General features: G+C 45.5%; 1 protein-coding gene across 2 annotated transcripts in view; it reads left to right on the top strand.

Moving 5' to 3' along the window:
* Positions 1 to 27,536, top strand: part of LOC107381941 (CD81 antigen) — a 44,765-nt gene that overhangs the window by 6,013 nt on the left and 11,216 nt on the right. Inside the window, exons 2-4 of one of the 2 annotated variants that reach the window (XM_015953876.3) lie at positions 9,476 to 9,590; positions 24,906 to 25,003; positions 25,088 to 25,162. In XM_015953876.3, coding sequence (XP_015809362.1) covers positions 9,476 to 9,590; positions 24,906 to 25,003; positions 25,088 to 25,162 — 288 coding nt within the window. Of the gene's footprint in view, positions 1 to 9,475; positions 9,591 to 24,905; positions 25,163 to 27,536 lie in introns of both variants that reach the window. The other variant, XM_070554597.1, reaches the window with a different exon arrangement.

Below are 27,536 nucleotides of genomic sequence, written 5' to 3'. Positions count from 1 at the left end.
TTTAATAATTATAAAGTAAATCAACAAGTCAGAGCTGATATGTTATTTAACTATAAGACTTTACTTATCTTTCATAGAAGAACAAAAGTACATGATTGTTTATGTGCAGATTTAGGTTTTTACTGTGTTTTAGGTGATGTTTAAGAACTACAAAAGGAGAGGGGATAATGTCAGAGATGTTAATGTTTGGAGTTCAGTTAAGTTCACAGGAACCAGACAGATGGACCGGGTCTGGGGGCCTGCAGCAACTTTTCTGCTCGCTGATATAAGTGAATTCCAGGCTTAGCGCCGAAATCCGTGTTTATTCAATTATGTGATTGTCTGTTTTCCACGTGGCTGAAATCAGCAGCTTACAGAAGGGAGATCTACAGGCTCTGTCTAATTGCTGGAACCTCCTCATGTAATAGAAATGACGTCCATCATGTGAGCCTGAGCAGAACGCGTTTCACTTTCAGGCTTGTCTCCGAAAACACTGAAGTCTGTTTCTAGGTTAGATAATAGAATTCACAATAAAGCTGGTTCTGAGTAGCTCTATGGACCGGACCGGACCGGGGCGTGGTGGTCCGCTGCTCGCTGCAGCGAGGCCTTTAGGAGCCCTACAGGAACTCCACCCCCGCATGCTCAACATTCAAGATCTGACTTATGCAGCGGGCATAAATAGACCTGTGTGTGTGTGTGTGTGGTTGGGGGGGGGGGGGGGGGATTTCACTTTTGATCCACTTCTCCTTATTCACTGATATTTCCTGTCTCATTATTTTACTGGACAGTGGTGCAGGGTTTCCCCCAGAAAAGGAGTTACGCCTTGCAGATTCGACCGTGGGGGGTGGGGGGGGCGCTCCGCCCTGCAGCGCTCCTACATGAGAGCAGGGTTGCTCACGTTCTGTTGCTGTTTCTCACCAGTATCAGCTGATGGAGGGCTCTAGTTTTGTTGCGCCGTTCGTGTCAGCGGACACGGTAGGGTTGAGGAGAGGGGCGGGGCATGACGCTTAGCCTGGCGGGCCGCCAGGCTTATAAAGCACTGGGGGAAAACCTGGTGGTGTGTTTAATATACACTACAGTCCTGTCCTGTAGGAAGTGTTGTGGAGAATACTTTTTAAATGTATTTAGTTACAGACTACTGAATACCTGCTTTAAAATGTATTTTGTAACAATCCGTTACTTTGCTGGTACTGTATTCTAAATATTTGGAATACTTCCTCTAACACACGAGCCAGCCTGTTCCAAAGGGGATGTGGGCTTGAGAAAAGATCCCAATAAAGATAAGAGCGTCAACAACTTACTGGAAATATGTGACGGATGCATTTTGGATTAAAATGGTATTTCCTGCTGACGTAGTTCTCCTCTCCAGTGAGACCAGTGGCCAGATGAAGCATCTGGACTCCTCAACTTACTGGTTCATTAGGATTAACATTCCAATTATTATGGTTATCCTTGAAATTAGCTTTCATACAAAAACATCTTAAAACCCCTGCTCTGCTAGAAGATACAACTACCACAGATAATAAAGTTACACACTGTGAAGCCTAACAGCATATCTTAATAAATAAGGTCAGTTCAAATAAATAATTTCCCTGAAAAAATCTCAATACCTGACTTTTATGAGGTTTGCCTTACTCAACAGTGAAAATCTTAATTACTAACTCAGCAGATTTGAGTATGTCTTTTATTTTAGTGTTCCAAGTATTAAACAAATTACTTTTGTTAGATATACTTATTTTATTTTAGTTGATGTCCATAAATTCATTTTAAGTAAAGCAACAGAATAGGCCCTGCTGAATCGGGTAGGCGACCCTGTGTATGCCTATCTCCAGCGGTCAATGGGCAATCAGGCAGGGCACACCCTGGACAGAGAGCAAGCCCAAAATTTATATCAATGTTTTTGTTTCATAAAGATATTGATCTACTATAGAAAAATTTTAACTGCTCATAAATGTATAAATGTTTGTTGTGACTTATTTGTCATTAAGTCTTCAGTTGCTATAGAAGTACAGTCCTGTTGTCGGCACTGAAATTGTATTTGTGCGAGTATTTTATTTTGAAGAGAACTTTCAGGAAATGCATTCTTCACTGTCTGTGTTGCTCTGCACGGGCCTAAAATCTGAGCCCGTGTCCCGCCCGGCCCGAGGGGGTGGAGGCCCGACCCGGTCCGAAAAGGTTTTCAGGATTCTCTGGCCCGACCCGAGCCCGACTTTTTTTTAACCAACTAAATGAAAACGAAGTGCGTCAATCCTGACCAATGTGTTAAAAGATGTGCAGGATCCGATCAATTTGTTTTTCCCTCGTTTACCGTCACGGAGATGACGGCGCAGGCTCTGGTGTTAATCAAGTTAAATGTTCTCTCTTTCCAACAATTTTCACAAGAAAACAAAACAGTTAAAAGCAGGGCTTGTGTTGACCGGACAGTTCCCGTATTTGACCATTTATTTTGACGGAGAAAGAATAGAAAGAATTACCCCGACGCATGCAGACGATCTGACATTTTATTCTACGCACATCGCAGATGTAGCTAAATCACCCAAGAAAAGATTCCCATCTGAACATCTGAGCTGGACACTGCTCAGCGCAGCTCACTGTCAGCGCATATGTGCACAGTGAGCTGAAGTTGTGGACAGAGGCTTGGAGCGCGTTGCAGAACCAGAGCGCATGTGGGAAGATTCCTCCCACTGAAGCGAGAGTTTTCCAAACCCGGTCTCTCAGAGAGACTTGTCACTTAGAAAATGTTCCCTGATGATGAAACTTTGGCTGAATAGCGCTTGTTCCTGTCTCCAATGTGGCGACACATCCATGAGCCGTCTGAGGAGAAGCCCAGAATCTCTTCAGCTCATAAATTGCCTATATGATTACGCACAAGCGTGACCCGTCAACACGGTCTCACAGAAAGACTGGGTTGGACCTGTTCAGGTTTATGCAGACGATCTTTACATAGAATTGACTTACAGATATAAAATTAATGCAGTAAAATATAAAGCATTTTATGTAAATATCCATTCATTATTTTACAAGCACAGAGAGCCGCATCAGATGGATGGAAGAGCCGCGGGTTGTGACACGTTTTCTCCAGGACCAGAGAGGACGCAAACTCGATACATCTCTTTTATTGTGAGGTGATAATTTCTCCGAGTTTTGCGGTTACGGGCGGGAGTAGACATGCACGCTACGGGTGCGGGCGGGAGTGTAACACACGTTGCAGTTGCAGGCGGTAATGGTCAGAGATTCAGCGGGAGCGGGCAGTAGCGGGATGAAGAAAACAGTCCCGCGCAGGGCTCTACTGCTGCGTTTGTGTTTCAGTTTTTTTATGAATTCGATTAAAAATAAAGGCACCCGGCCCGTGTCCGAGGTAATTACACAGTCGTTGGCCCGAAGCGTGGCCCGAGGGCCTAGGGCTTCATTGCAGGATTTTATGCTCTTGATAGAGAAACCAATATATAAACATGAGGTTATGAAGCTGTGATGTTGCTCGTGTCCCAAATAATGAGCATTACATGTTCAAGTTAAAGACGCTGGCGCCCGTCATCTTTTCAGAATCTTTTATTCCACATTAATGTCAGTCATTTCTATCTAAAGGGTATTTCTCTTAAGTGGGGCTTTGCTTGCACTGGGGTTGTCACGGTGTGAAAATTTTACCTCTCGGTTATTCTGACCAAAATTATCACAGTTTGCGGTATTATTGCGTTTTTTTTAAACATGTTGCATTTCCAGACAACTAAATAAACCCTGTATATCAGGAATATATTGTCCTCAGTTTGTGTCTAAATTTAGCCTAAAATGTGTTATTTTGTAATTATGTTGTTTATTTGTTTACATTTTCCCCTTTAGTCTTTAAAATACCAATATTTGCCCATAACTCCTTATTTTTTGTCTGTTTGATGTCATCATTTTAAAAATATTAGACCAGATGATACTCAGTACTCAAGTAGCCTTCTAATCAGATACTTTTTTACCCTTACTTGAGTAATAAACCCTATATCAGGAAAATATCGTCCTCGGTTTGTGTCCTTCCAGTGAGCTTTGCAGATGTGGGATAATGTCATCAGGCAGTAATCATTGTTAAATTCATAATTATTCTCGGAGAGAGACCAACTCTTATCTGCCCCTGGGAGCCCCGTAATGCATAGCGTCATTTCAACATGGGGGTGTCCGCGACACGGTTCATATGCAGGTAGCGGCGCTGCGGCTGCTTTATATAGCGATTCGTTGCATTCTCCCTCAACCCAAATCCTCGGATCACGCATTTTAGCTAAAACGCTAACGTTAACTTGCCTTGCGTTGACTGTAGAGTTGTGGATGATGGTCACACAGATGTGTCATGAGATTTGACGCGTTGCTGCCTTTCACAGACACTTTTTCTGCACGTGCTGCAAACAGGATAGCCGTCTTCTATCAACTGTCCCTCGGCATTCTTCAAATATCCAAAAGATGCCCGTACTTCCCACTTTGTCTTCTTTGAGGGATAATAAATGTCCTGAGCGCTCCTTTGGCCATTATTTCAGCTTTAGCTTCAAGAAAGTTTTGGTTGTAAACAACAAAGTGCGCATTAAGCTAGCTGCTATTGGAAGGATGATCTCAGCATCAGCCAATCATGAAGAGCTTAAATGTATGCCCACCAATGTTGGGCACCCCTTGTGGGTATATAAGTGGAACGACCCCACTGTTCGCCTCCGATGGCTCTTAGTCCTAACAGAACCAGTGGGGCCAGCGGCTTAAGGGCTGCGACTAGACTCATAGAATCTGGGGTTACAATACGTAACTAACGTTCTATTTCGTCTAGTCTTAGCCCTTAAGCTAGCTGCTATTGGAATAAAGCGCAGCTGGATGGGTTTACGCCACACTGGTTAGCTCAACCAAATGGACACCCAACAGGTCTCCTTTTAGCGAGGGACGCTCAGCCTCAGCCCAGGGCTTAAAAGGCTGAGGCAGCCAGAGAGAAGAGTGGGGCCACCACTAAAAAATATCATCCACAAGAGGATGAAATTCATTCAAGCAGGGCTGATGTGGTGCCATAATGCTTTCATTCAGCCTGCTGAGGTCCAAGCACTGAACGAGTGATGGATCCTGAAGACACATCTCATAAATAATGACGAGTAAAGGAACAGGGTGAACCCCATGAAGCAGCCTGACAAATGTCTTCCATCGACACACCACTGTGGAGCGCCATAGAAGAGGAAATCCCTCTGGCTGAGTGAGCCCTGAGTGTCTCAGGAGGATCCCGCCCTGATGATGTGTAAGCGAGTGAAATGGCGTCACACAGCCCGTGTGAAAGACGCTGGGTCGACAGCGCTCCGCCCATCTCACAACCAGAGCAGAAAAAAGCACATCGGCTTGGATTATACAGACGGGATTATGTGTGTGAATTAATGCCGGTTAAAGTATTAAAGTGTTGTTGGTGTGCATGTTGTTTAGTTGCTAATGCTATAATTAGTATAATCAGGGTTTTTTCGTGAGCCCTACACACTGTGAGTGATGCGCGTTTGGGGAGTGCTGGCACTGGTTTAGTGTGAGATACTGGAGGTGTGGCATGAGAGCGTGTGAAGAAGGTCAAATGCATGTGTCTCATACTCAGTGCATTGTTAGTAGCACTTAGGCCTAGTCCACACGTAGCTGGGTTTCTAAAAAAACGAATATCCGTCCCTCCAAAAACTTGCATCCACACCACCTCGTTTAAAAACAAACTCTGTCCACACGTACCCAGATAAATACGTTGTTAAGGACATGCCAGACCTGTAGGCGGCAGTACTTCCCCGTTCTTAACCTCGTCCTTCGTCTGTGGTCTTCCGCAAGGAGCAGTAGTTCCTCTTGCAAAAACAAACAAGCAAAAAGCGCTTGGACGATTGATAAAGCGAGCGCAGCTCTGAGGGCATCCATGATGCCGGCTAGTGTAAACACAGGTCGCACACGTGATGTCAGCATTTTTTTGTCGCGGAAAGTGACGTTGCGGACCTTAAAACTCCGGTTTTGTCCGTCCACACGCAGACACCCAAAACGGAGAAAACGTAGATCTTCACTTTGTTTTCGTGTGGATGACAGGCCAAAACGTAGAAAAATATCTACGTTTTGGCTAGTGATGGGTACCTTTGACATTTGAATCGATCCGGCACTAATTACCGGTACCTAGGAATCGATACCGGTACTTAACGGTACCAATTTTCGATACTTTTGAGTGTTTATTATTTTAATTCTCTTTTATAATTAAATATATATTTTTCTCAATATATAACCATATTTGATAAATATCACGATAAATAACATACAACAGTTTGTATTTTAACATCATCCTTGTAGTTTTATAAGCTGATAATTAAACTGAAGCAAACATCTTTACTATGAACTAAATTTACTGTGTGTCTTCATTCCTTTTGCCGTCTTTTTCATTTGATTTTTCCTACTGGGAAGTTAGAATTTCCTAGGAGAAAGCGAACGCACCATTAGCTGATAACAATGGTAGCAATGGAAGCTAACATATCAAGCTAACGATATCTTAAACAGTTTATTTAGCTGCTGGAGCAGATTAAAACGATGATGCCTCACACTTAGATCGTCACTGGTTTCGTCTTCACCCGTCAAATTTAGTAAAGTGAAGCCAAACTTTAGAGAGCGTTCATGTTGTTCTAGTCAGAGATTCGGAGTTCCGAAGAGAAAGCGAACGCACCATTAGCGAAACGGAAGCTAACATATCAAGCTAATTATATTTACCTACCGGAGCACATTAAGATGAGGATGTCTCACTTAGATAGTTGTCGCTGGTTTCATCATCACCCAGTTACCCATCACATTTAGTGAAGTGGACCCAAGCTTTAGCCTGCGTTCTCTCTACTGTGCTGCTCTGTTTACAACGGGCTCGCAGCGACCGACGACAAAACGCTCTTGCGCATGCGCAGCTGTCTTGGCAAGTTCTCGTTATGATGGACGGGTACCGAAACGAGGCACCGTTTGAAATGATGTGAATCGGTGCTCGGTCGGTACTATGGAATTCGGTCGGTACCTTAAAAAGTACCGAATTCGGTACCCATCCCTAGTTTTGGCAGATCCCCGGCTACGTGTGGACAGGGCCTGTGTTTCTGGTTCTGACCCGGGACCTCGGGTTTCTTCAGCAGAAACTGGTTCTGCCGTCTCTCACGCCACACGGATGTAACTGTTCTGTTAGATTAGATTCTTCTGGTCTTGCTTTACACACACACACACACACACACACACACACACACACACACACACACACACACACACACACACACACACTCTACTGTCTTTTGTCTTAGTGAGGACCATATATTGACTTCCATTCATGCTTGTGACTGTACTATGCCTAACCCATAACCAATGCTGATATATTCCTACCTCTGACCTTATCTGAGACCTAATCCACACCATACCTCTAAAAGCAACTGGTAGACATTTTTAAAATATTGAGGACCGCAAAAATGACCTCACTCTGATGGTTAAAACCTCATGATGGTCTTCAGTATGTAAGTCCAAGAACACACACACACACACACACACACACACACACACACACACACACACACACACACACACACACACACACACACACACACACACACACACACACACACACACACACACACACACACACACACACGCGCATGCTGTGATCGGTTCTAAGCTATATAAGAGGAACTGGGTGTTGTTTCCTCTGTGATTGTCTGACAGAACGTCTTGATTCCCAAAGCCTCTCAAACAGAACTTCTCCAGACCCTGTTCATGGCTCGTCCCCCAGTGTGCGTGTGTTTTTGTTGTTGCTAGGCAGCGACTTGCCGTAGCTGTGGAATGACCCTCAGTAACAGAAGAGGAGGATGGGAGGGGATTTCTGTTTTGGTTTGGCTCTATTCTCAGAAACAGCAGTTGCCTTGTCTAAAATAAGGCTCCAACGCTTTATTTCTCAATTCTGGTTCCTGACAGACGGACGTCTCGCCCTCTGGTTGTTGTTACTCTTACAGCAGATGTACAGTAACTAGTAGGTCACTTATAACACGCCGGTCTGTTGAGATAGCTCCTAGTAAAAGTCTAAAGTCCTTTAGGGAAAAAAATCACTGGGTCTTTCTTTTTTTATCAGAAATGTAAACATGTTTATAAAACCAAATATACAGAAACCTCCCAACACATGTACAAACGCAGCATAAATGTTTAAAATCGTTTGAATGATTCATTTGATTGAGTGTTGCAGACCTGCTGTTTTACTTGAAGGATAATAAATGCTCCCTACATGCTTCAGTCACACAATCAGAGACAGGGCGATGGTGGTGGCGCAGGAGTTAAGTGCTCACCATGTAATCCGAAGGTTGCAGGTTGGAGTCCTGCTCAGTCTGTCGCTGCCGTTGTGTCCTTGGGCAACACCCCCCCTTTGCCTTCTGGTGGTGGTCGTAGGGACCGGTGGCACCAGTGCTCAGCAGCCTCGGTGGCTCATCCCCACCAGCGTGTGAATGGCTGATTGTGTTGCAAAGCGCCTTGGGGGGTTCTAGTACTCTAGAAGGCGCTATATCAAAAACAGGCCACTTACATAGACGGCTGTTACTAGACCAGCTCAGAGCTGCATGTCTGCACGGATGGCACACTAATGAGCTGACAGCTGCTGTAACCCAGCTTTTATCAAATTCAGGAAAGATTGGTGACCCAAGTTCTCTCCGTCTGGACTTGACTGCTGATTGGACCTCTTTACTCTCTGGTGTTGAGGGTTGGTCCATGTGGCACGTTCCCATGTGGTGTAGTGTGTAGATCTGGTAATAAACAGTCCTGGTTATTCTTTATTTTTACATTAAAGCAGAACTTTGTTCAGTCGTGTGAACTTTAAAATGTCGTTGAGACAAATATGATCTCAGCATTTTCCTAAACTTAAAATCAGGTTATTCACGTGTATTTATTACCAATTAATGAATTCACAAGTAGTTTTAGCTTCATAGCATTCTTAAGTGTCAAGTGTGAAAACAAGGAGTTTGAGTCAAAAAGCATTGGTGCCATAGAACCGTGAGTCCTTTCCTGGTAACCTTCATTTCTTCTCTGTAATGAAGGGTTTTGTCCTTAAGGACAGGGTGGTGAAGCAGCTCTCGGCACTTGGACGCTTGGGGCGACGGTGGCACAGGAGTTAAGTGCTCGCCTCGCTATCGGAAGGTCGCAGGTTCGAGATCCGCTCAGTCTGTCGCTGTCGTTGTGTCCTTGGGCAAGACACTTAATCCCTCCTTGCCTGCTGGTGGTGGTCGGAGGGACCGGTGGCGCCAGTGCTCGGCAGCCTCGCCTCCGTCAGTGCGCCCCAGGGCAGCTGTGGCTACATCGTAGCTCATCCCCACCAGTGTGTGAATGTGTGTGTGAATGGGTGAATGACTGGTTGTGTTGTAAAGCGCCTTGGGGGGTTCCAGGACTCTAGAAGGCGCTATATCAAATACAGGCCATTTACCATTTACCATTTGTCCTCCTGCTCCCTGTCCTGGATCCAAACATTAAGCTGTGTGTGTTTTTTCTGTTGCAGCTTGCAGGAGGGGTCATACTGGGCGTGGCCCTCTGGCTCAGAAACGACGGCAAGATCAGCAGCCTGCTGGGGCTGGAGCTGGATGGAACTCAAGCCCCCAACTCCTTCTACGTCTGTACGTACCCGTCTGCGTCTCTGTCTCATGAGGCTGTCTCACTGGTCCGTACGGTCAGAGCGGTAGCAGCAAGAGCGTCTTGTTCCCCACATGTTTTATAGGAGTTATTCTGTGGATATATTAACCAAACTAAACCAGCTGTTTAACTCTGGTGTTAATCAGATTCTGGTCCAAAGGTGTCCTCCAACAGCTCCTGGTTGAAGGACGTGTTGGACAGATGCATGGACGCAGTAGAGAGCTTTAAGGTTGGTTTATGCTTGACGCGTCCGCGAGGTCCGCACGGCTCCGCGCGGAAAAGCTGCGTCATTTTGCGTCATTTTAACAACCACGCCCCTCCACCGCGTCTCCGCACGGCCCAAGATTTCCGCAACGCGCACCTCGGAAAATTTCTAACCACGCGGACGGTCGGACGCGGAAAAACATGGCGGACCGGCACGGCAGAGGTTTGTAAATACAGACATTTGTATGACTCAGCTCTCAGAGATCACCGTGATCAACATGTTGTTAATAATTCTTGGACAGAAAAAGCTCGCACTGTCGGAAAAGACGAGAACGCTGTTAAAAATGCTGAAATACCATGTTGTAAACAGTGATTTCTACTTCTACTATGGTGTAGTGTTGGATGCATGCTGTAGAGCTCCATGCTGCCCCCTACAGTTTGGGAGAATATTGGCTCACTGCAGAGACGAGCCACATGAACCATAAACGCTGCGAGTTGTGAAGCGCGTTCCAGCCGCGAGCCGCATCACTGCGCGGAAAGTGAATGCGTCAAGCATAAACCAAGCTTTAGCTGCTGCAGCAGAAGCTGGTGGTTTGTGCTGCTGTGGTGAGACGAATGAACCTTTCAGAAGGATGTTGTTGTTGTTGAGTTCCAAGTTCTCCCAGACTCTGGACTCCTTCAGTCTTTAAAATGTTTGTATCTCAGCTAGTTTGAGCTCAGCTTTGGCCACCATGATGGTTTAGAACGGGGTGGGGAACCCTGGTCAAGGGCCGCTGTCCAGCATATTTTAGTTTCAACCCTGCATCATCACACCTGATTTCAATCAGCAGGTGATTAACAGGCCTGTGTGGAGCCTGATGAGCTGCTGAACAGGTGAATCACCCACTGAGGCCCTGTCCACACGTAGCCGGGGATCTGCCAACACGTAGATATTTTTCTACGTTTTGGCCTGTCATCCACACAAAAACGGAGTTTTTTCACACGAAAACGGATCTTTTTAAAAACTCCGGCCAAAGTGAAGATCTGCGTTTTCTCCGTTTTGGGTGTCTGCGTGTGGACGGACAAAACCGGAGTTTTAAGGTCCGCAACGTCACTTTCCGCGACAAAAAAATGCTGACATCACGTGTGCGACCTGTGTTTACACTAGCCGACAGCATGGATGCCCTCAGAGCTGCGCTCGCTTTATCAATCGTCCAAGCGCTTTCTGCTTGTTTGTTTTTGCAAGCGGAATTACTGCTCCTTGAGGAAGACCACAGACGAAGGACGAGGTTAAGAACGGGGGAAGTACTGCCGCCTACAGGTCTGGCATGTCCTTAACAACGTATTTATCCGGGTACGTGTGGACAGAGTTTTTTTTAAAACGCGGTGGTGTGGATGCAAGTTTTTGGAGGGGCGGATATTCGTTTTTAAAAACCCCGGCTACATGCGGACTAGGCCTGAATCAGAAGTGTTGGGGCAAACAGGTGCAGGATACCGGCCCTCGAGGACCAGGGTTCCCCGTGCCTGGTTTAGAAACTAGCTTGGGATGATCTGGCCAATGACTAAAGGCCTACACACTTTCCTCTGAAAAAAAGCATTTGTAGTTTGATCTAACGGCCTGTTTCTTCTCACAAATCCCATTTAGTTCATATGTGCTAAGTTTTTAAATGAACTCAGAGACAGAACTATCCCAGATAAATGTGGTCACTGTGCTGTTTTTATCCAGACCTTTCACTCACTGTAAGAACGCTGACTCACAACAGGAGTGTCCTTCTGCTTTGTTGCTGCTAAACAGAAAAACTCCTTTCTAGACTACAACTAGATGTGAGGTTATGATCAGAAAAAAAAAATCAGCCAGAGCAAGTTTAAGGCAGCTTGTTGTCTGGGGTCCTTCGTAGAGCTGAGGAAAATAATTTAACAATCTTTGAAGAAGCGCATCATACTCAGTAGTAGCCGCTAGCATTAGCCACTAGCTTGCTCCATCTTTAAGCGATTATTAGATGTATTCTTGCACGTCTGCTTGATCAGGAAACCTCTGGGTCAACGTTCTGCTCTAAACTTTGCATTTGGCTTTGTAGCTTTTATTATTTGAGACGTTCGTGTGTGCTTTAGTGAGCCTTTTCACCATGACTGCCAACCGGAGCGTTGTTTATGCCAAATCCCTCCCCTGTGATAGGATATGAGCCATCTCTAGATGAAATTTAAACAAGTATACAATAATTATGAATGTATAATTAAATGAAAGTACCTGTGGGACATTTGAAATGTTTGTCTCTAGCTCTCAACTTTGAGTAGGTAGGTAGGTAGGTAGGTAGGGAGGGAGGGAGGGAGGGAGGGAGGGATTGGAATTTTAAGATTTTTTTAGGATTCAGAAATATTTAATCCTATTTTCTGTGACGCAGTATGCTTTCAAATGTATGTATTTTACTGGTAAATAAATTACAGAAAGTAGAAGAAATAGTGATAAAATCATGATCGTGATTTTTTTCCCCCATATCGTCCAACCCTACGCTGAACTTGAGATTGTTATCCACACCTTCATCTCCTCTCCTCACCTACTTCACCCTGGAAGCATAACAGCAACAGAATCGTTGACCCGCGACTTTTGCTGCAGTCCTGTACACACCGGGGACCTCGTTTATCAACCGTACTTAGGCACAGAGCTGTGCATATTTCATGCGTAAGCACGAATTTACACATTGTGTGGTATGTACCAACTTGTACGTGTGCGTGAACATGTTCATAAATATAAGAACAGCTCCGACCATGCGTAGGAACAGCATCTAGTGGTAGAACGGGGGATTCTAGTTTTAGTTGCGTTTGGAGACCACAAACAATTATTGATATTTGAGTAGGGATGAGCCTACGGCACGGATAAAGCATTTTTGACGAATACGAGCATGAAACGGGTAAAACTCGTTAATATCTGTAATCGTGCTGAAGGAAAATCCTCACTGGGTAACTCACTGTCTTCACGCTCTGTGATTGGCCAGTCACGTAGAGCTCCCGCCCCTCCCTACACACAAAACTCTGCAGCCAGTAACTCAGTCCGTCCGGCCCATCCAAGCACGCACACACACACACACACAGTAACGGATCTCTGTGCTTGCTTCACTGTTGCTCACGTTTCTTCAGAACTCCCAAGGTTTTCCTCGGCTCACCTCTTTTTCGGTTGAATATTTAACCCTTTGATTAGGTATACCAATACCAGTATCGGTATCGGTAAAAGTTAACCGATACCAGGAACCGATCCCAATGCAGTTGCTTGAAAATGGCTTCACTGTAACTTGTCATTTCTGTTCACCTAATATTTTAGATTTGTGATGATTTCCATTCATATATTTTACTTTTTATCTACCTCACAGTCTTTTCCTGTGGAAAGCGGAGAAGAAAATAAAATCTGTATTCCAAATCATTGCATTGTTTTGTGTGGTGGAAGTATCGGTAATCGGCATCGGCGAGTACTCAGATCCAAGTATCGGTATCGTATCGGTTTGGAAAAAAGGTGCATCCCTATCTTTGATGCATGATGGTCACTACAGTGGACAGGTACTCAAAATTGTTATTTCTTTATTTTTGCTATTGAGCACAGCTGTTGAAGACTTTATTGCATGTGAGCCTCTCCATTTGGACTTCAGTAAGTCAAGCCAACATATTTCATGTTCAGAATGCACGCTGTCCACTGAGGTGGACGTGTAATAAATTATTTGTAAATAATTAAATGTTATAAAAAATATTTGTTGACATTTGTTTCATTCACACACCTAAAGATGAATGAAAAAAATTGTTTAAAAATCATAGTTGAAGATTTCATAATTCATGCATCAGAGGGTTAAAGTAACCTTTTTCGTAACGCACGTGATGCATTTGACAAGACAGAGCTGAAAATGGCTCGTGCATGCGTCAGCCGGGTCTCTCTCTCTCTCTCTCTGTCTCTCTTGCTGTCTCTCTCTGTCTCTCTCTCTCTCTCTGTCTCTCTCTCTCTCTCTCTCTCTCTCTCTCTCTGTCTCTCTTGCTGTCTCTCTCTGTCTCTCTCTCTCTCTCTGTCTCTCTCTCTCTCTCTCTCTCTCTCTCTCTCTCTCTCTCTCTCTCTCTCTCTCTCTCGCTGTCTCTGTCTCTCTCGCTCTCTCTCTCTCTCGCTCTCTCTCTCTGTCTCTGTCTGTCTCTCTGTCTCTGTCTCTCTGTCTCTCTCTCTCTGTCTCTCTCTCTGTCTCTCTGTCTCTCTCTCTGTCTCTCTCTCTCTCTCTGTCTCTCTCTCTCTCTGTCTCTCTTGCTGTCTCTGTCTCTCTCTCTCTGTCTCTGTCTCTGTCTCTCTCTCTGTCTCTCTCTGTCTCTGTCTCTCTTGCTGTCTCTGTCTCTCGCTCTCTCTCTCTCTCGCTCTCTCTCTCTGTCTCTCTCTCTCTCTGTCTCTCTGTCTCTCTGTCTCTGTCTCTCTGTCTCTCTCTCTCTGTCTCTCTCTCTGTCTCTCTGTCTCTCTCTCTGTCTCTCTCTCTCTCTCTGTCTCTCTCTCTCTCTGTCTCTCTTGCTGTCTCTGTCTCTCTCTCTGTCTCTCTCTCTCTCTGTCTCTCTCTCTCTCTGTCTCTGTCTCTCTTGCTGTCTCTGTCTCTCTCTCTCTCTCTCTCTCTCTCTCTCTCTGTATTAATTCTGATTTTATTGAAACACTTGTTCTGTAATAGTTTCTTTACTATTGTGATCAAAAATATTTAATCTAAATTCTGAGGCTGCTCTGTAAATAGTTTTCAAATAAACAATACACATAGCAACTTCTGATCAGACTTAAAATAATGTATTGATGTAAACCACACCCACTTCTGGGTTAAGCCACGCCCACTCTGAGTACAGATACAGATAATTTAGATGGTTGAACAGATACAGACAGTGGTGTACTCGCTCATCCCTATATGATGTTTTTCTGCTAAACTTCAAAGTCCCCTATTTGGGCGGCGTTGGGCCCAAAGGGTTGGGAGGCTGGGTAGAAAGTTCTGGCTGGCCGGACGTGTACCGCAGGCCGCGAGTTGAGGTTCACTGTCATATGATGCTGTTCCTCTCCACTGGCAGAATTAAAGCCATGAAAAACACTGCTGCACTTCTGGAACGATACGGGGAGTAAATAAGCTGTTAGGCCACTTGTATTGTCGTAATCTACATAGATATGAAATCGCATGGCTGCAGTAGTCCTTTATTTTGAAAAGTACCAGGGGTTTTACTCTTAAACCGTAGTGACTTCCTGTCTAGCCCTATGTTAACAGCGGAACTTGTAGTGTCCCAGAAGTGACTTGCGGCAAAAATGGAACTCAGTCCTATCATTAGTGGCAAGCCTCTTTGGGACGTCCCGGAAAATGTACGCGATCACCCCAATGTTGTTCTGCTGCTGGTGCTTCCAGTGTGAAATAGGGGTTAGACTACTGCAACTTGCTCTTTCACGTGTCTGAGCAGAACCTCCCTGAACCGTCTACAGGTGGTTCAGAACGCCTGTGCTCGGCTTCTGACCAAGTCCTCCAAACACACCCACATCACCCCGCTTCTCCTCCAGCTTCACTGGCTGCCAGTCAACTTCAGGGTTCATTTCAAGATCCTGGTTCTGGTCTATAGGGCCTTACATGGACAAGCACCACCTTACATTGGTGATCTTCTTAGTCCCTACACCCCCAGCAGGTCCCTGAGGTCCAGTGATCAAAGCCTACTGGTTGTGCAGCACCAGGCTAAAGGTCAAAGGTGACAGATCATCTGCTGCTGTGGCCCCCAGACTCTGGACCTCTCTCCCCCTGAGCCTGAGATCAGTGGACTCAGTGGTCTCCTTTAAAAAGCAGCTGAAGACTCACCTGTTCAGGCTGGCTGTTGTGACCTCCTGTTCATCCTCTTCTTCCTCACTACTTTCTAATAACGCTGCTGTTTCTGTCATTTCTCTCTTTTTCAGGCTCCCGTGTTTCTTTCTATACTTTAATTCCAATTCTTTTTTTCTTATCAAAATTTAGCATCCCCCCATTTTGTAATATGATCTTTTAAAATCATTTTTAACTTTTACTCTTGAGAAGAGCCGTGTGGCTTTTATCTGGGGTTAGGGTTAGAGGTGCTGTGTAGAAAATCCTTTCTTCCTCTTCGTCGTCCTCCGTGTCCCACTGCAGGACCGCCTGCTGACAGATGTTACTGCACACAGCAGCTGAGACACCTGATGGCGTTCATCATCCCTCTCTGACAAAGCTGCTGTTGTTTTCTGTTGACCCTGTTAAGTATATTTCCACGTGTTTCTATAGAAACAAGAAAATGCCCTAGTGATCCCAGACTTTTGAGCAGTAAAATATTCAATCTTGTTTTTTTAAAGTTGCAGCTAAAACTTATTTGTAGTTCTATTTTTTATCTATTCAGATATTATTCGAATTTGACTGTCTTTGTGTTGCCATACCACTTTGTGAGTGGACACTGCAGCAGATTGTTCGGGGACATGCGAGGACGAGATCAGACTGGAGACACTCCGTAATCACCTCCAGCCTCAGGAGGACATGTGGGAACACGGGCGTTCCCTGGTGGTAACCAGGAGACGGGGCATATGTGGGGCAACGTATCCTGGTTGGATGGACCTTCTACTGAGTCACTGTCAGTGGGAACTGTGTCTCAAACTGCTTTCCATGATGGTGTCACGCCCATCTACTGTTGGATCACGGGTCCCCAGAAAAACAAAAAAATCAATGCAAGTCAGTGGGGCTAAAAAAGATGTTTTTACAACATTATCCGGTCTTATTTGCTATTGCTTATTTATATTGCACAAAATAAAGCTGCACAAACCCTTCAGGATCATGTAATATCTAGTGCACATACAACATCAGTGTTTACGCTCCTTGTGTGCATCTAAAATCGATGTTATGTGCAGTTAAAGGAATGCACCATGACGTTCGTTCTCCACACAGCATAGGCATAGGAGAGTAGACGCCGCACCGACCACTACTGCCTAGGGTGGCTCAAAGTCTACTTTTAATAAACTCTCATGGTTAACAGAATGTTTTCGCTCAAACTTTTAAAGAAGACGTTCAAAGTCCCCATACTTCCAGCGCTTCCTTTTATCCTTCAGCTATCAGTTCCCCAGAAGGTCCTCGGGGAAATAGGACATTTGTAGGCATCTGCTGCACAACTTCCGCACAAACGTGCTGCATTTTGAGGCGGAAAAACAAATTAGATGTATTCCCTTTCCTCGCAAATACTGTCTTCTGGCATACTTGGCAGATTGTATTTTTCTGCTCCACATCCAACTCCTTAAACCCAAACCAGGTCCATATGACAGACGTTGCACCAGTCTTCTTTATGAGAATCTCCTCCTCCTCCCCAGGCTCCATACTTTCAGCCACAAGAGGCACAGCTCGATGATGTCATCAACATGCGCTATCGCGGTAGGTCGGTATTGTCAAAATCTCTACCATCAGCCAAATTAATATCATTTCTACCATATACCGTTGATACTGCCCACCCCTAACTACAAATGTGCATCACCAAAGAAACGTCATCGAACCAGACACGGAGAAAAAAACAGAGGAAATGGTTGAAAGTTTAGCAAACTCAAAATCCTTCCTTCAGAAGGAAAAATCCACCATAAATCTGGCCATGTGGTGCGTAGCAGCTATGCTAGGGGAGAGGAGATTCTGTGGTGACGTGCAGGTGTCTGATTTGTAGTCATGCTAATTACGAACTCTTACAAGCTGATGAATCTCAAAGTACGTGACAAGTGTGGTCGAAACACCCATCGTTCGTTTTCATTTAAATTGCAGTACAACACATGTCTAATCCAGGGTCCAAGGCAAAGCAGATTAGAAAATAGCTGTTTTAGTGCTGTTGACTTACATTCATGGGTCGTTCTTCTGGAGACCCATGGGCCGACCAGAAAAGGGAGCCTAATGGACCATTCCCATCTGTACCGGGTCGGCCCGGGCCGGGTAGCGTAGGTTGTTTACATATCTGGGTGGCCTGGTGTTTTTCCGGGCCAACCAAGGCTCATTCTCAGCCCTCTTCTCGAGGGGGTCTGCTTCAGGCCGACCAGGACCAACACACCCACTGCTGACAGCAAATTCACACCTTCCATTAGAGCAAGCCTCTGATTGGTGGGTAGAATCAGCCCACATGGGCTTAAGGCAAGGATGTGTGGAACCAACCGGGCCAGGCTGGGGCCGACTGGGGCTACCCGGCCCGGGCCGACCCGGTACAGATGGGAATGGCCCATAAAGTCACTTCTGCATCACGGGTCCCCGGAAGAACGAAAAAACTAATGCAAGTCAACGGGACTAAAAACGCTATTTTCTAATTCAAATTCAAAGATACTTTACTAATCCCAGAGGGAAATTAGAGTTTCAGTACACACAATTCAGAGATCAGACATACATGGGCAAGACACATGACAAGAACTGGTGACTGTGGTCATTCGCAACCCTGAGTCGCGCTACCTTAACAGAGATCAGAGGGTTACATGAGGAATCTGCTTTGCCTTACGCCCTGGATCACACATGTTGTACTGAAATTTAAATGAAAACTACTGATGGTGTTTCGACCACGCCGGTCACGTACTTAGAGATTCATCAGCTTGTAAAAGTTCGTAATTAGCATGACTACAAACTAGAAATCGGCACGTCACGTATGTGACGTCACCACATAATCTCCTCCCCCTAGTGTAGCTGCTTCTTACCACATGACCAGATTTATGGTGGATCTTTCCGCCTGTGGGAAGTTCGCTGAACTTACAGCCCTCCTCCCTCAGTTTTCTCCGTGTCTGGTTCGATGACGTCACTTTCGTGAAGCGCATTTGTAGTCCTGGACTTATTTTCACACAAAACCTAAAATAGTGTTTCCCCCGTTTGAAAAGAAGCGCGTTCTTGGTATCAAAATGTGTCTTTAAAATTCACGGACATCATGTGTGAAATCCAACAAGTGGAATTAGAAAACTGCGTTTTGAGCCCCGTTGCATTAGTTTTCATTCTTCTGGAGATCCGTGGTGCGGAAGTAGACTTAGGCTCCTTATAGGTTTTCTCCTTAACACCACCCCATAATACTCTCAGCATAAACCACTATTATGGGCATGAGGATAAACTAGTGGGACAGCAGGGGTGGAGGTGATGACAGCATGAATGTGGAGTGAAAGGATGAGTGGAATGAGACAGTCATGGAACAGAATCCTTTAGGAATGTCTCCAGCATCACGGGAAGTTTGTCCACATTACCTCCTGATGTGGTTTTATGAGCAACGGGAGGCGTTTCCCAGAATTGTCATGGCATTCCGTAAGTGCTGGGTGAGTGGATCTTCTAATGAACGGGGGGTGGCCCGGCCTCACCCAGATCATCAACCACTTGTGACACGCTGGTCATCATGTGAACCGTTGGAATGTCCCGAGTCGTCTGTGGGCGGAGCGAGAAGGTTAGGGAAAAGCAGCAGGAGAAGGCTTGTGGTTCTGCTTCTGCTAGAGGAGCCGCATAAAGCCTCCCCCTCATTCCTGAGAGAGGGAGAAAAAACCTTCAATAGGAAAAATTTTCTCACTGACACCCCCCCCCCCCCCCCTTCTCTGAGTTTCCGCTGGTTCTCCCCCACCTCTACATCTGGTTGTGGTTAGCCTTAAAGCTGCCTTATGTCTCTTTATAACCCCCCCCCACACACACACACACACACACGCCTCTTTTTCCTACATCTGCTTTTCTCCTTTCCTCCTCTCAAAGCCCCACACACTGAAATAAACAATCGTCCAACACCCCTCCTTCTCACACACACACACACACGCACACACACACACACACACACACACACACACACACACACACACACACACACACACACACACACGTCTCTTGGTCAGCGTAAATCGGCTGAAATGGACCTGATTCGTCTGAGTTTGAACCAGAGTTCCTCCTCCCTGTTGAGTATTTGATGATGACAGTTTCCTTTCTTCTTCCTCAGAAAGACATTTCACACTTCCTCTAAAGTTGGTAGCTTCCTTCGGGAGATTTACATCCCGTTGTCTCTCATGAATAAACAAAAGCGTCGCTCTGTGGAACGACCGTCTTTACTAAGATGTCGGCTTAGTTCTAGTGATATGTTTTGACACGTGGCTCTGGACAGATTATGAACAGGTAGCACCTTACCTGCTGTGGACTGGGGTTTGATCAGCCTTAGTTTGGAGAAACAGATGCATTCTCACCAGATAGGCGAGCTAATAGCTAGCTTGTGTTGAGGCTAGTTCTAAGCAGCGGTTAATGTCCGAACAGCTGTGACCGGTTTCAGGACCAGCCTAATTAAGACCTGTTAGCTGGAACAGAGCTCATCAGCCCAATTTTAGCTTCGCTGCACTGGCTGCCTGTCGATTTTAGGGTCCAGTACAAGGTTCTTTTATTGGCTTTTAAAGCTGTACATGGCCTTGCTCCGCAGTGTCTGTGCGGACTTTTAGTTACTCACTCCCCGTCTCGGTCACTGAGGTCAGTTGACCAGTTTCTCCTGGAGGTGCCGAGAACGAAGAGAAAGCTCAGGGGTGATGGAGCTTTCTCAGTAGCAGCCCCGGGGTTGTGGAATGCACTCCCAATCCAGATTAGGATGGTTTCCTCACCGTCGGGTTTTAAATCACTTCTAAAGACTCATCTGTTCCCAGTTGCTTTTAGTTCAGTTTGAGAATGCATCTGCTTTAGTAGCTTTTATGTCAGCTTGTTATGTTTGTTTTTGTCATGTTTTTACTTTTCGATGAACTTCTATTTTATTTTTAGCATTTTAGGAAACTTCTGTTCATTTCAGCTTGTTAAGCACTTTGGTCAGCTTTTTTGCTGTTGTAGAGTGCTTTATACATAAAGTTGACCTGACTTGACTCATTTCTTCAGAAGCGTTGAGCCTTTACTCATCCTTCACTCCCGTGTGACTCGTTTCCTCAGTTTGTTGTGTAGAAAGTTATTTCTCCAGACCAGGTTGAGTATTTCCTGTCTTCAGGGCTCGTAGTATCAGACAGACGATAGAGAAGTAAACTACAGGGGGGCAAAAAAGTATTTAGTCAGCCACCGATTGTGCAAGTTCTCCCACTTAAAATGATGACAGAGGTCAGTAATTTACATCATAGGTACACTTCAACTGTGAGAGACAGAATGTGAAAAAAAATCCATGAATTCACATGGCAGGATTTTTAAAGAATTTATTTGTAAATCAGGGTGGAAAATAAGTATTTGGTCACTTCAAACAAGGAAAATCTCTGGCTTTCACAGACCTGTAACGTCTTCTTTAAGAAGCTTTTCTGTCCTCCACTCGTTACCTGTATTAATGGCACCTGTTTGAACTCATTATCTGTATAAAAGACACCTGTCCACAGCCTCAAACAGTCAGACTCCAAACTCCACTATGGCCAAGACCAAAGAGCTTTCGAAGGACACCAGGAACAGAATTGTAGACCTGCACCAGACTGGGAAGAGTGAATCTACAATAGGGAAGCAGCTTGGTGTGAAAAAATCAACTGTGGGAGCAATTATCAGAAAATGGAAGACATACAAGACCACTGATAATCTCCCTCGATCTGGGGCTCCACGCAAGATCTCATCCCGTGGGGTCAAAATGATCATGAGAACGGTGAGCAAGAATCCCAGAACCACACGGGGGGACCTGGTGAATGACCTGCAGAGAGCTGGGACCACAGTAACAAAGGTCACCATCAGTAACACACTACAACGGCAGGGAATCAAATCCTGCAGTGCCAGACGTGTTCCGCTGCTGAAGCCAGTGCATGTCCAGGCCCATCTGAAGTTTGCCAGAGAGCACATGGATGATACAGCAGAGGATTGGGAGAATGTCATGTGGTCAGATGAAACCAAAGTAGAACTTTTTGGTATAAACTCAACTCGTCGTGTTTGGAGGAAGAAGAATACTGAGTTACATCCCAAGAACACCATACCTACTGTGAAGCATGGGGGTGGGAACATCATGCTTTGGGGCTGTTTTTCTGCTAAGGGGACAGGACGACTGATCCGTGTTAAGGACAGAATGAATGGGGCCATGTATCGTGAGATTCTGAGCCAAAACCTCCTTCCATCAGTGAGAGCTTTGAAGATGAATCGTGGCTGGGTCTTCCAACACGACAATGATCCCAAACACACCGCCCGGGCAACAAAGGAGTGGCTCCGTAAGAAGCATTTGAAAAGTCCTGGTCCTGGAGTGGCCTAGCCAGACCTCAACCCCATAGAAAATCTGTGGAGGGAGTTGAAAGTCCGTGTTGCTCGGCGACAGTCCCAAAACATCACTGCTCTCGAGAAGATCTGCATGGAGGAATGGGCCAAAATACCAGCTACTGTGTGTGCAAACCTGGTAAAGACCTATAGTAATCGATTGACCTCTGTTATTGCCAACAAAGGTTTTGTTACAAAGTATTGAGTTGAATTTTTGTTATTGACCAAATACTTATTTTCCACCCTGATTTACAAATAAATTCTTTAAAAATCCTGCCATGTGAATTCATGGATTTTTTTCCCATTCTGTCTCTCACAGTTGAAGTGTACCTATGATGTAAATTACTGACCTGTCATCATTTTAAGTGGGAGAACTTGCACAATCGGTGGCTGACTAAATACTTTTTTGCCCCACTGTAACATGGTGGCTGATGAATAGAATAGACTTTGTTGATCCCACAGTGGGGAAAATCACTTGTTACACAGCACCAACACTTAAGAGAATAATTAGAACAAAGGTACATGAACACAAAGGTAGTAAGCTAGTATTGTAACCTTCGACCACTGAAATCCACACATGAAAAATGCAGAACTTGGGTTCTAGAACTATGCAACATGCTGTAAGGGACCAGATATGTTATGTAAATCCAGTATTGCACAAGTATTGAACACATGATGAATATTGCATCGATGTTATTGTGTACCAGGATGATGCCAGTACCAGGTAAACCGCAGAGGGGATGAATGACCTATGGCAGCATTCTGTTTTACATCTGGGATTTCTCCCTCTGATGGAGTTCAGATCAGCTCCTGTTAGAGCTGCTTAGTGGTTCATCTGGTCCTGGTGTGGTTGTTCTGGTTCCTCTGGGTGGTGATGGGGCTCAGAACCACCCAAACTGGGCTCTGCTTCGGTGCTAGGGTGATGGTAGGTCTGATGGATCACCTTCCGTAAACAAACAACAGAAAGGCCGAGTGTGTCTCTCTTCATCTGTTACCTCAGAGAACATCCAGTCCCCTGGGCCAGTGTCTGGCTTCAGGGACAGAGGTAGGAGGTGAGGGCTGGCAGACCTCTATGTGAGATGTTTGAGGAGACCAAATCCAACATTTCCTTTTCTCTTGCGAAGTTTCCTGTTTGGCACTGTGTAGCTTCTCTGGCTAACATAGCATTAGCATCAGGAGCAGTGAGGAGTTTACGCACCAGCTGCTGTTTAAACAAACACACAGTCCTCCTCTGCTCCACACACTGTCTGCTCTTCATCACCACAGAGGTCTAAGCAGCAGTCATTCACATTCTCAGCTCCTCTTTTGGGGTTTTATCTTCTAGCTTAGCTCGCTGGTCTCCTCTTCTTTAGGTTCTGCTGTCTTCTGCACCGTCTGAGAAGGGAGATGATTCTCTCTGAAGCTCACCAAGTCTCCAGAGAGATGAGGTTTCAGTTTTTAATCCCACAGGGGTGTAAGCAGCTGCTGCATGGGAGATGTTCACTAAGTCACTGTTAAACATTCTGACTGAAGACTACTGAGACCAGAGCTACAGACATTGTCCTGGAGCAACATTCAGTCCGATGTCATCTTGCTGCTGATGGCGTAGAACAAGAGCAGAGAGCAGCGGCTGCTTTCCTAATGGAGGACAACCCAGCAGATTAAATAAGGACAGACAGGAAAACACAGAAGTGAGCACAACTTTTCAGTGTGATTTTGAATGAAAGAATGCATTAGAGATGGACGGCTGAGCTGCATTACAGCTGATGGATGAATCACTTGCCAGCATATTGATTTTTAAATGACTTGTGCTTGTGTGGCTCTGAGAGAGGAGGATGTGGGAGAAGGGCGTACAAAGCACAGCACCATTTAGTGGTCTGAAATTAAATTATGTCTGAGCTGTCGGGTATCGATGCAGGCTGGATCCCAGCCTGGTACGGCGAGAGCAGAGCCGGGACTTCCTGTTGTTTAGGAGGACGTTCCTTCTGCCGCACAGACAGATCCAGAACTCACACCTTCACCTCCGTCAAACCAGAGGAGAGCTCTGGAAAAAAAACACAGAACAGCCGCCGTCTTTCTGCTGGGCCTCAATAACAGCTCATCAGGACGGGAGGGAGGAGGGAGGAGCAGGGGGAGTAGGAGGAAGAGGAGGAGCAGTCATAAGGTCAGAAGATGTTGCTGCTCCTCAGAGCCAGAGCAGACCCAAATGGCGCCACCTGCTGTCAGTTGGGTGCTACTGCACCGGGCCGGAGCTCTCCGGTATGTTTATGTATTTAGCAGACGCTTTTGTCCAAAGCGACTTACAAGTGATAATCGGCATGTTGCCCTTGAGGCTATCAACAACAATAACAACAACAACGTGACATCAGTCATGGAGAGGAGGGAACAAGGAGTGGACAGTAGAGAGGGGGACGGGTGCAGGGAAGGAGCTAGTTTAGAAGATGCTCTCTGAAGAGCAGGGTCTTCAGGAGTTTCTTGAAAATAGAAAAGGAAGCTCCTGTTCTGGTAGTGCTTGGAAGGTCATTCCACATTTGTGGAACGATGCATGAGAAGAGTCTGGATTGTCCTGAGCGTGGTGTAGGCACTGCTAGCCGACCATCCTGTGATGACCGGAGCGGCCGGGCCGAGCCGTAAGCCTTTGCAAGAGGATTCAGGTAGATGGGAGCCGTACCATCTCGGACTTTGTATGCTAGTGTTAGCTATTTGAATTTGATGCGTGCTGCTAGCGGTAGCCAGTGGAGCTCAATGAACAGAGGGGTGACGTGTGCTCTTTTTGGCTGATTGAAGACCAGACGCGCCGCTGCGTTCTGGACCATTTGAAGAGGTCTCACAGTCCAGCCTGGAAGACCAGTTAGAAGGGCGTTGCAGTAATGGAGGCGGGAGATGACAGTAGATTGCACCAGGAGCTGGGTGGCATGTTGTGTTAGGTATGGTCTGATCTTTCGTATGTCCTAATCAGTCCGTCTGTCCTCTTTCCAGGCGTCCACATCCTGATCGCCGTCGGTGCTGTGATGATGGTGGTTGGGTTTCTGGGATGCTACGGCGCCATTCAGGAGTCCCAGTGTTTGCTGGGAACTGTGAGTGTCACGCTCAGTCAGCTGTCCACTAGAGATGGTAACGTGTATGCTTCTCTAACGTGGATGCTATATGTTTCTCCTCAGTTCTTCGTTTGCCTGGTCATCCTGTTTGCCTGTGAAGTTGCTGCTGGAGTCTGGGGCTACATGCACAAAGACACGGTGAGTGGATCCTGTCTGTCCCTGCACGAGGTCATGACCTGGTCAGCCTGAGCTCCTCACACCCACGTTTTTATTAGTTCTGATTTCATTTCATATATAATGTTTAGTTATTTGAGATAAGTCTGACCTAAAGATAATGTTATTACTTTAGGATTAAATTGAACAGTGTTGACACTTTTACTAAAACAGATAACAAGAATTACACATTTTCAATGATTGTAAATCACAATCGGAGTCAGACAAAGAGCGTTTCAGAGGACTCTTCGTGATTTTTAAACCAAAGAGCCAGAGTACCCGGCCCGGAGGGTTACCGGGGTCCCGCCCTGGGACCAGGCCAAGGGTTGGGGCCCATGAGTGCCTGGCAGGCCCAAGCATGGACTCTTTGCACCAACGTCACCTAATCACGTGGGTCTACCATATTGGTTGGCTAAATCATGTAAACAGTGAGCAACACCAGTACTGCACAAAGCATAAGTAGATAAGTGGAGCCTGAAATTGTTTTTTGTTTTTTGCCATTTTTAGCATTCCTTCTGCTAGTTTAAGCCCGGTTTAGTTACCAGAAGAAGTAGCACACCTAGGTGGGGATCACAGAGAGCGGTATATGCAAAAGTTAAGTGTTATTAACTAGCTTACCAACGTTAGCTTAATTTCTCTCTGCGGCTGTTTATCGCGGTAAACAAGTTGCCGACTTAGCCAAAATTCACCCCTCTGGCTTTATAACATTATAGCCCCCTTCAGACAGGCCATGAAAAACGGAAATGTTCCGAACTCTGTCCGTAAGACCTTTCTGTCTGAATACAAACATCCGGATAACGTGTTCCGGAATTTTACCGGACGAAGCCCCTAGTAACAGGTCCGGACTTGTTACGGACAGGGTGGCTGCTTCAGACTGGTGAGGTAAAGTTCCGGACAAGGGGGAGGGGGAGGAGGAGGGGACCGGGGGACGCTGTGCGCACCCAGATAGCCCGCTGCTGTAGCATGCGGCGAACCACGGCAGCTCGCCTCCTACGGTACCGCCTAGACGCGCGACGGAGCGCTTCACACCGCTTCAGTGATTCCTTTAACCATTGAGCTTCATCATCCAGGTCTCTTATGCGTCTTCGTGTGCGCAGAATTATGCTTCAGCGCCTCATGATTTTTATCTTGAGAGGCGCTATAGAAATGATATTTTCTTCTTCTTCTTCTTAACATAAGTCCGATTCTCTACCCCCACCCCCCCGCCGCCGTCAGACATCTGGAACTTTTCCCTGCTGTGTGAACGCAGCCGAAAGGACAAGTTCCGGTACAAAAGTGGTGTGTCTGAAAACACAGTTCCGGTTAAAAACCGGATTGAATTGTCCGTAAATGTTCCAGAATGTCTGTCTGAAAAGGGCTTTTGTTATGAAGATTGTTTCACTTTACACCAAAGCTGATTTTAACAGAAGCCAAGATCCCTCCTAGTTTTTGTTGCTGGTGTCACCAAGTTCAGCTAAGATCCCCTAACGGCGACGCTCGTACTAAATAAATAACGTAATTATAACACACGTAATCCTACAGTGGAGTAATAGTAATGTAAATAAGTATCTTGCGTGTCACTAAAGTGAACGGTACCGTGCGTACTCCTTGGTGAAATATCCATCCATCCAAAACGCATCACATTTGTCCCTGTCCACGTCTTCCTCATGAAATAAAACAAGTTGCCAACATTGCCAGAATTGGCTCCGCTGGATTTATAACGTTGTGCGATAAAAAGCATTTCACTTTTCACTGGAGCCGATATATTTTAAAAAAAAAGTCCAGATCTCAAGTGGTTGTTTTTGCTGGCGGGGTCACTGGGTTCAGATGCTTGTCACGCGCCAGGAAGAGGCAAGATATCTCCTAATGTCGACGCTCATCAGACTAAAATAACGTAATTTTAACACGTAATCCTACACCGGAACAATGTTATTGCAAAAAATGATCTCGCATTTCACCTCATCTGTGGTGAAATATCCATCCATGCATTAGGATTATCAAACGCATCACATTTACCCCTGTCCCTGTTTCCCTCATGAAGTATACGAATGTTAGTCTTACCCGGTAAGAACACCATCGCTGCAAATCCGAAGACACTTTGAGGGCTGCTAGTCTGTTTGATTGATCGCTGCAGGTTATACCCGTCCGTAGTCTCCTTCATAGTTAATTGGAAAAAAAGAAATGAGTTGACTACGTCCTTGTCTGTTAGTGCAGCCAACCGCGCAGCTAGCTGTTACCATTTTACTGTGAAATCAACAACGCACACACGTAGAACAATATATTAAAAAATAATAATAATATACTTGCATAAACATTTAGTAATGTAAATACATTACAACTTATACATATTATTACTTAGATTAGCCATTTTTATATTTTA

Source organism: Nothobranchius furzeri, chromosome 9 (assembly GCF_043380555.1).
Source record: "Nothobranchius furzeri strain GRZ-AD chromosome 9, NfurGRZ-RIMD1, whole genome shotgun sequence".
Lineage (NCBI taxonomy): Eukaryota > Metazoa > Chordata > Actinopteri > Cyprinodontiformes > Nothobranchiidae > Nothobranchius > Nothobranchius furzeri.
The sequence above is the reverse complement of the archived record's forward strand: the minus strand, read 5'-3'. Positions and strand labels throughout refer to the sequence as shown.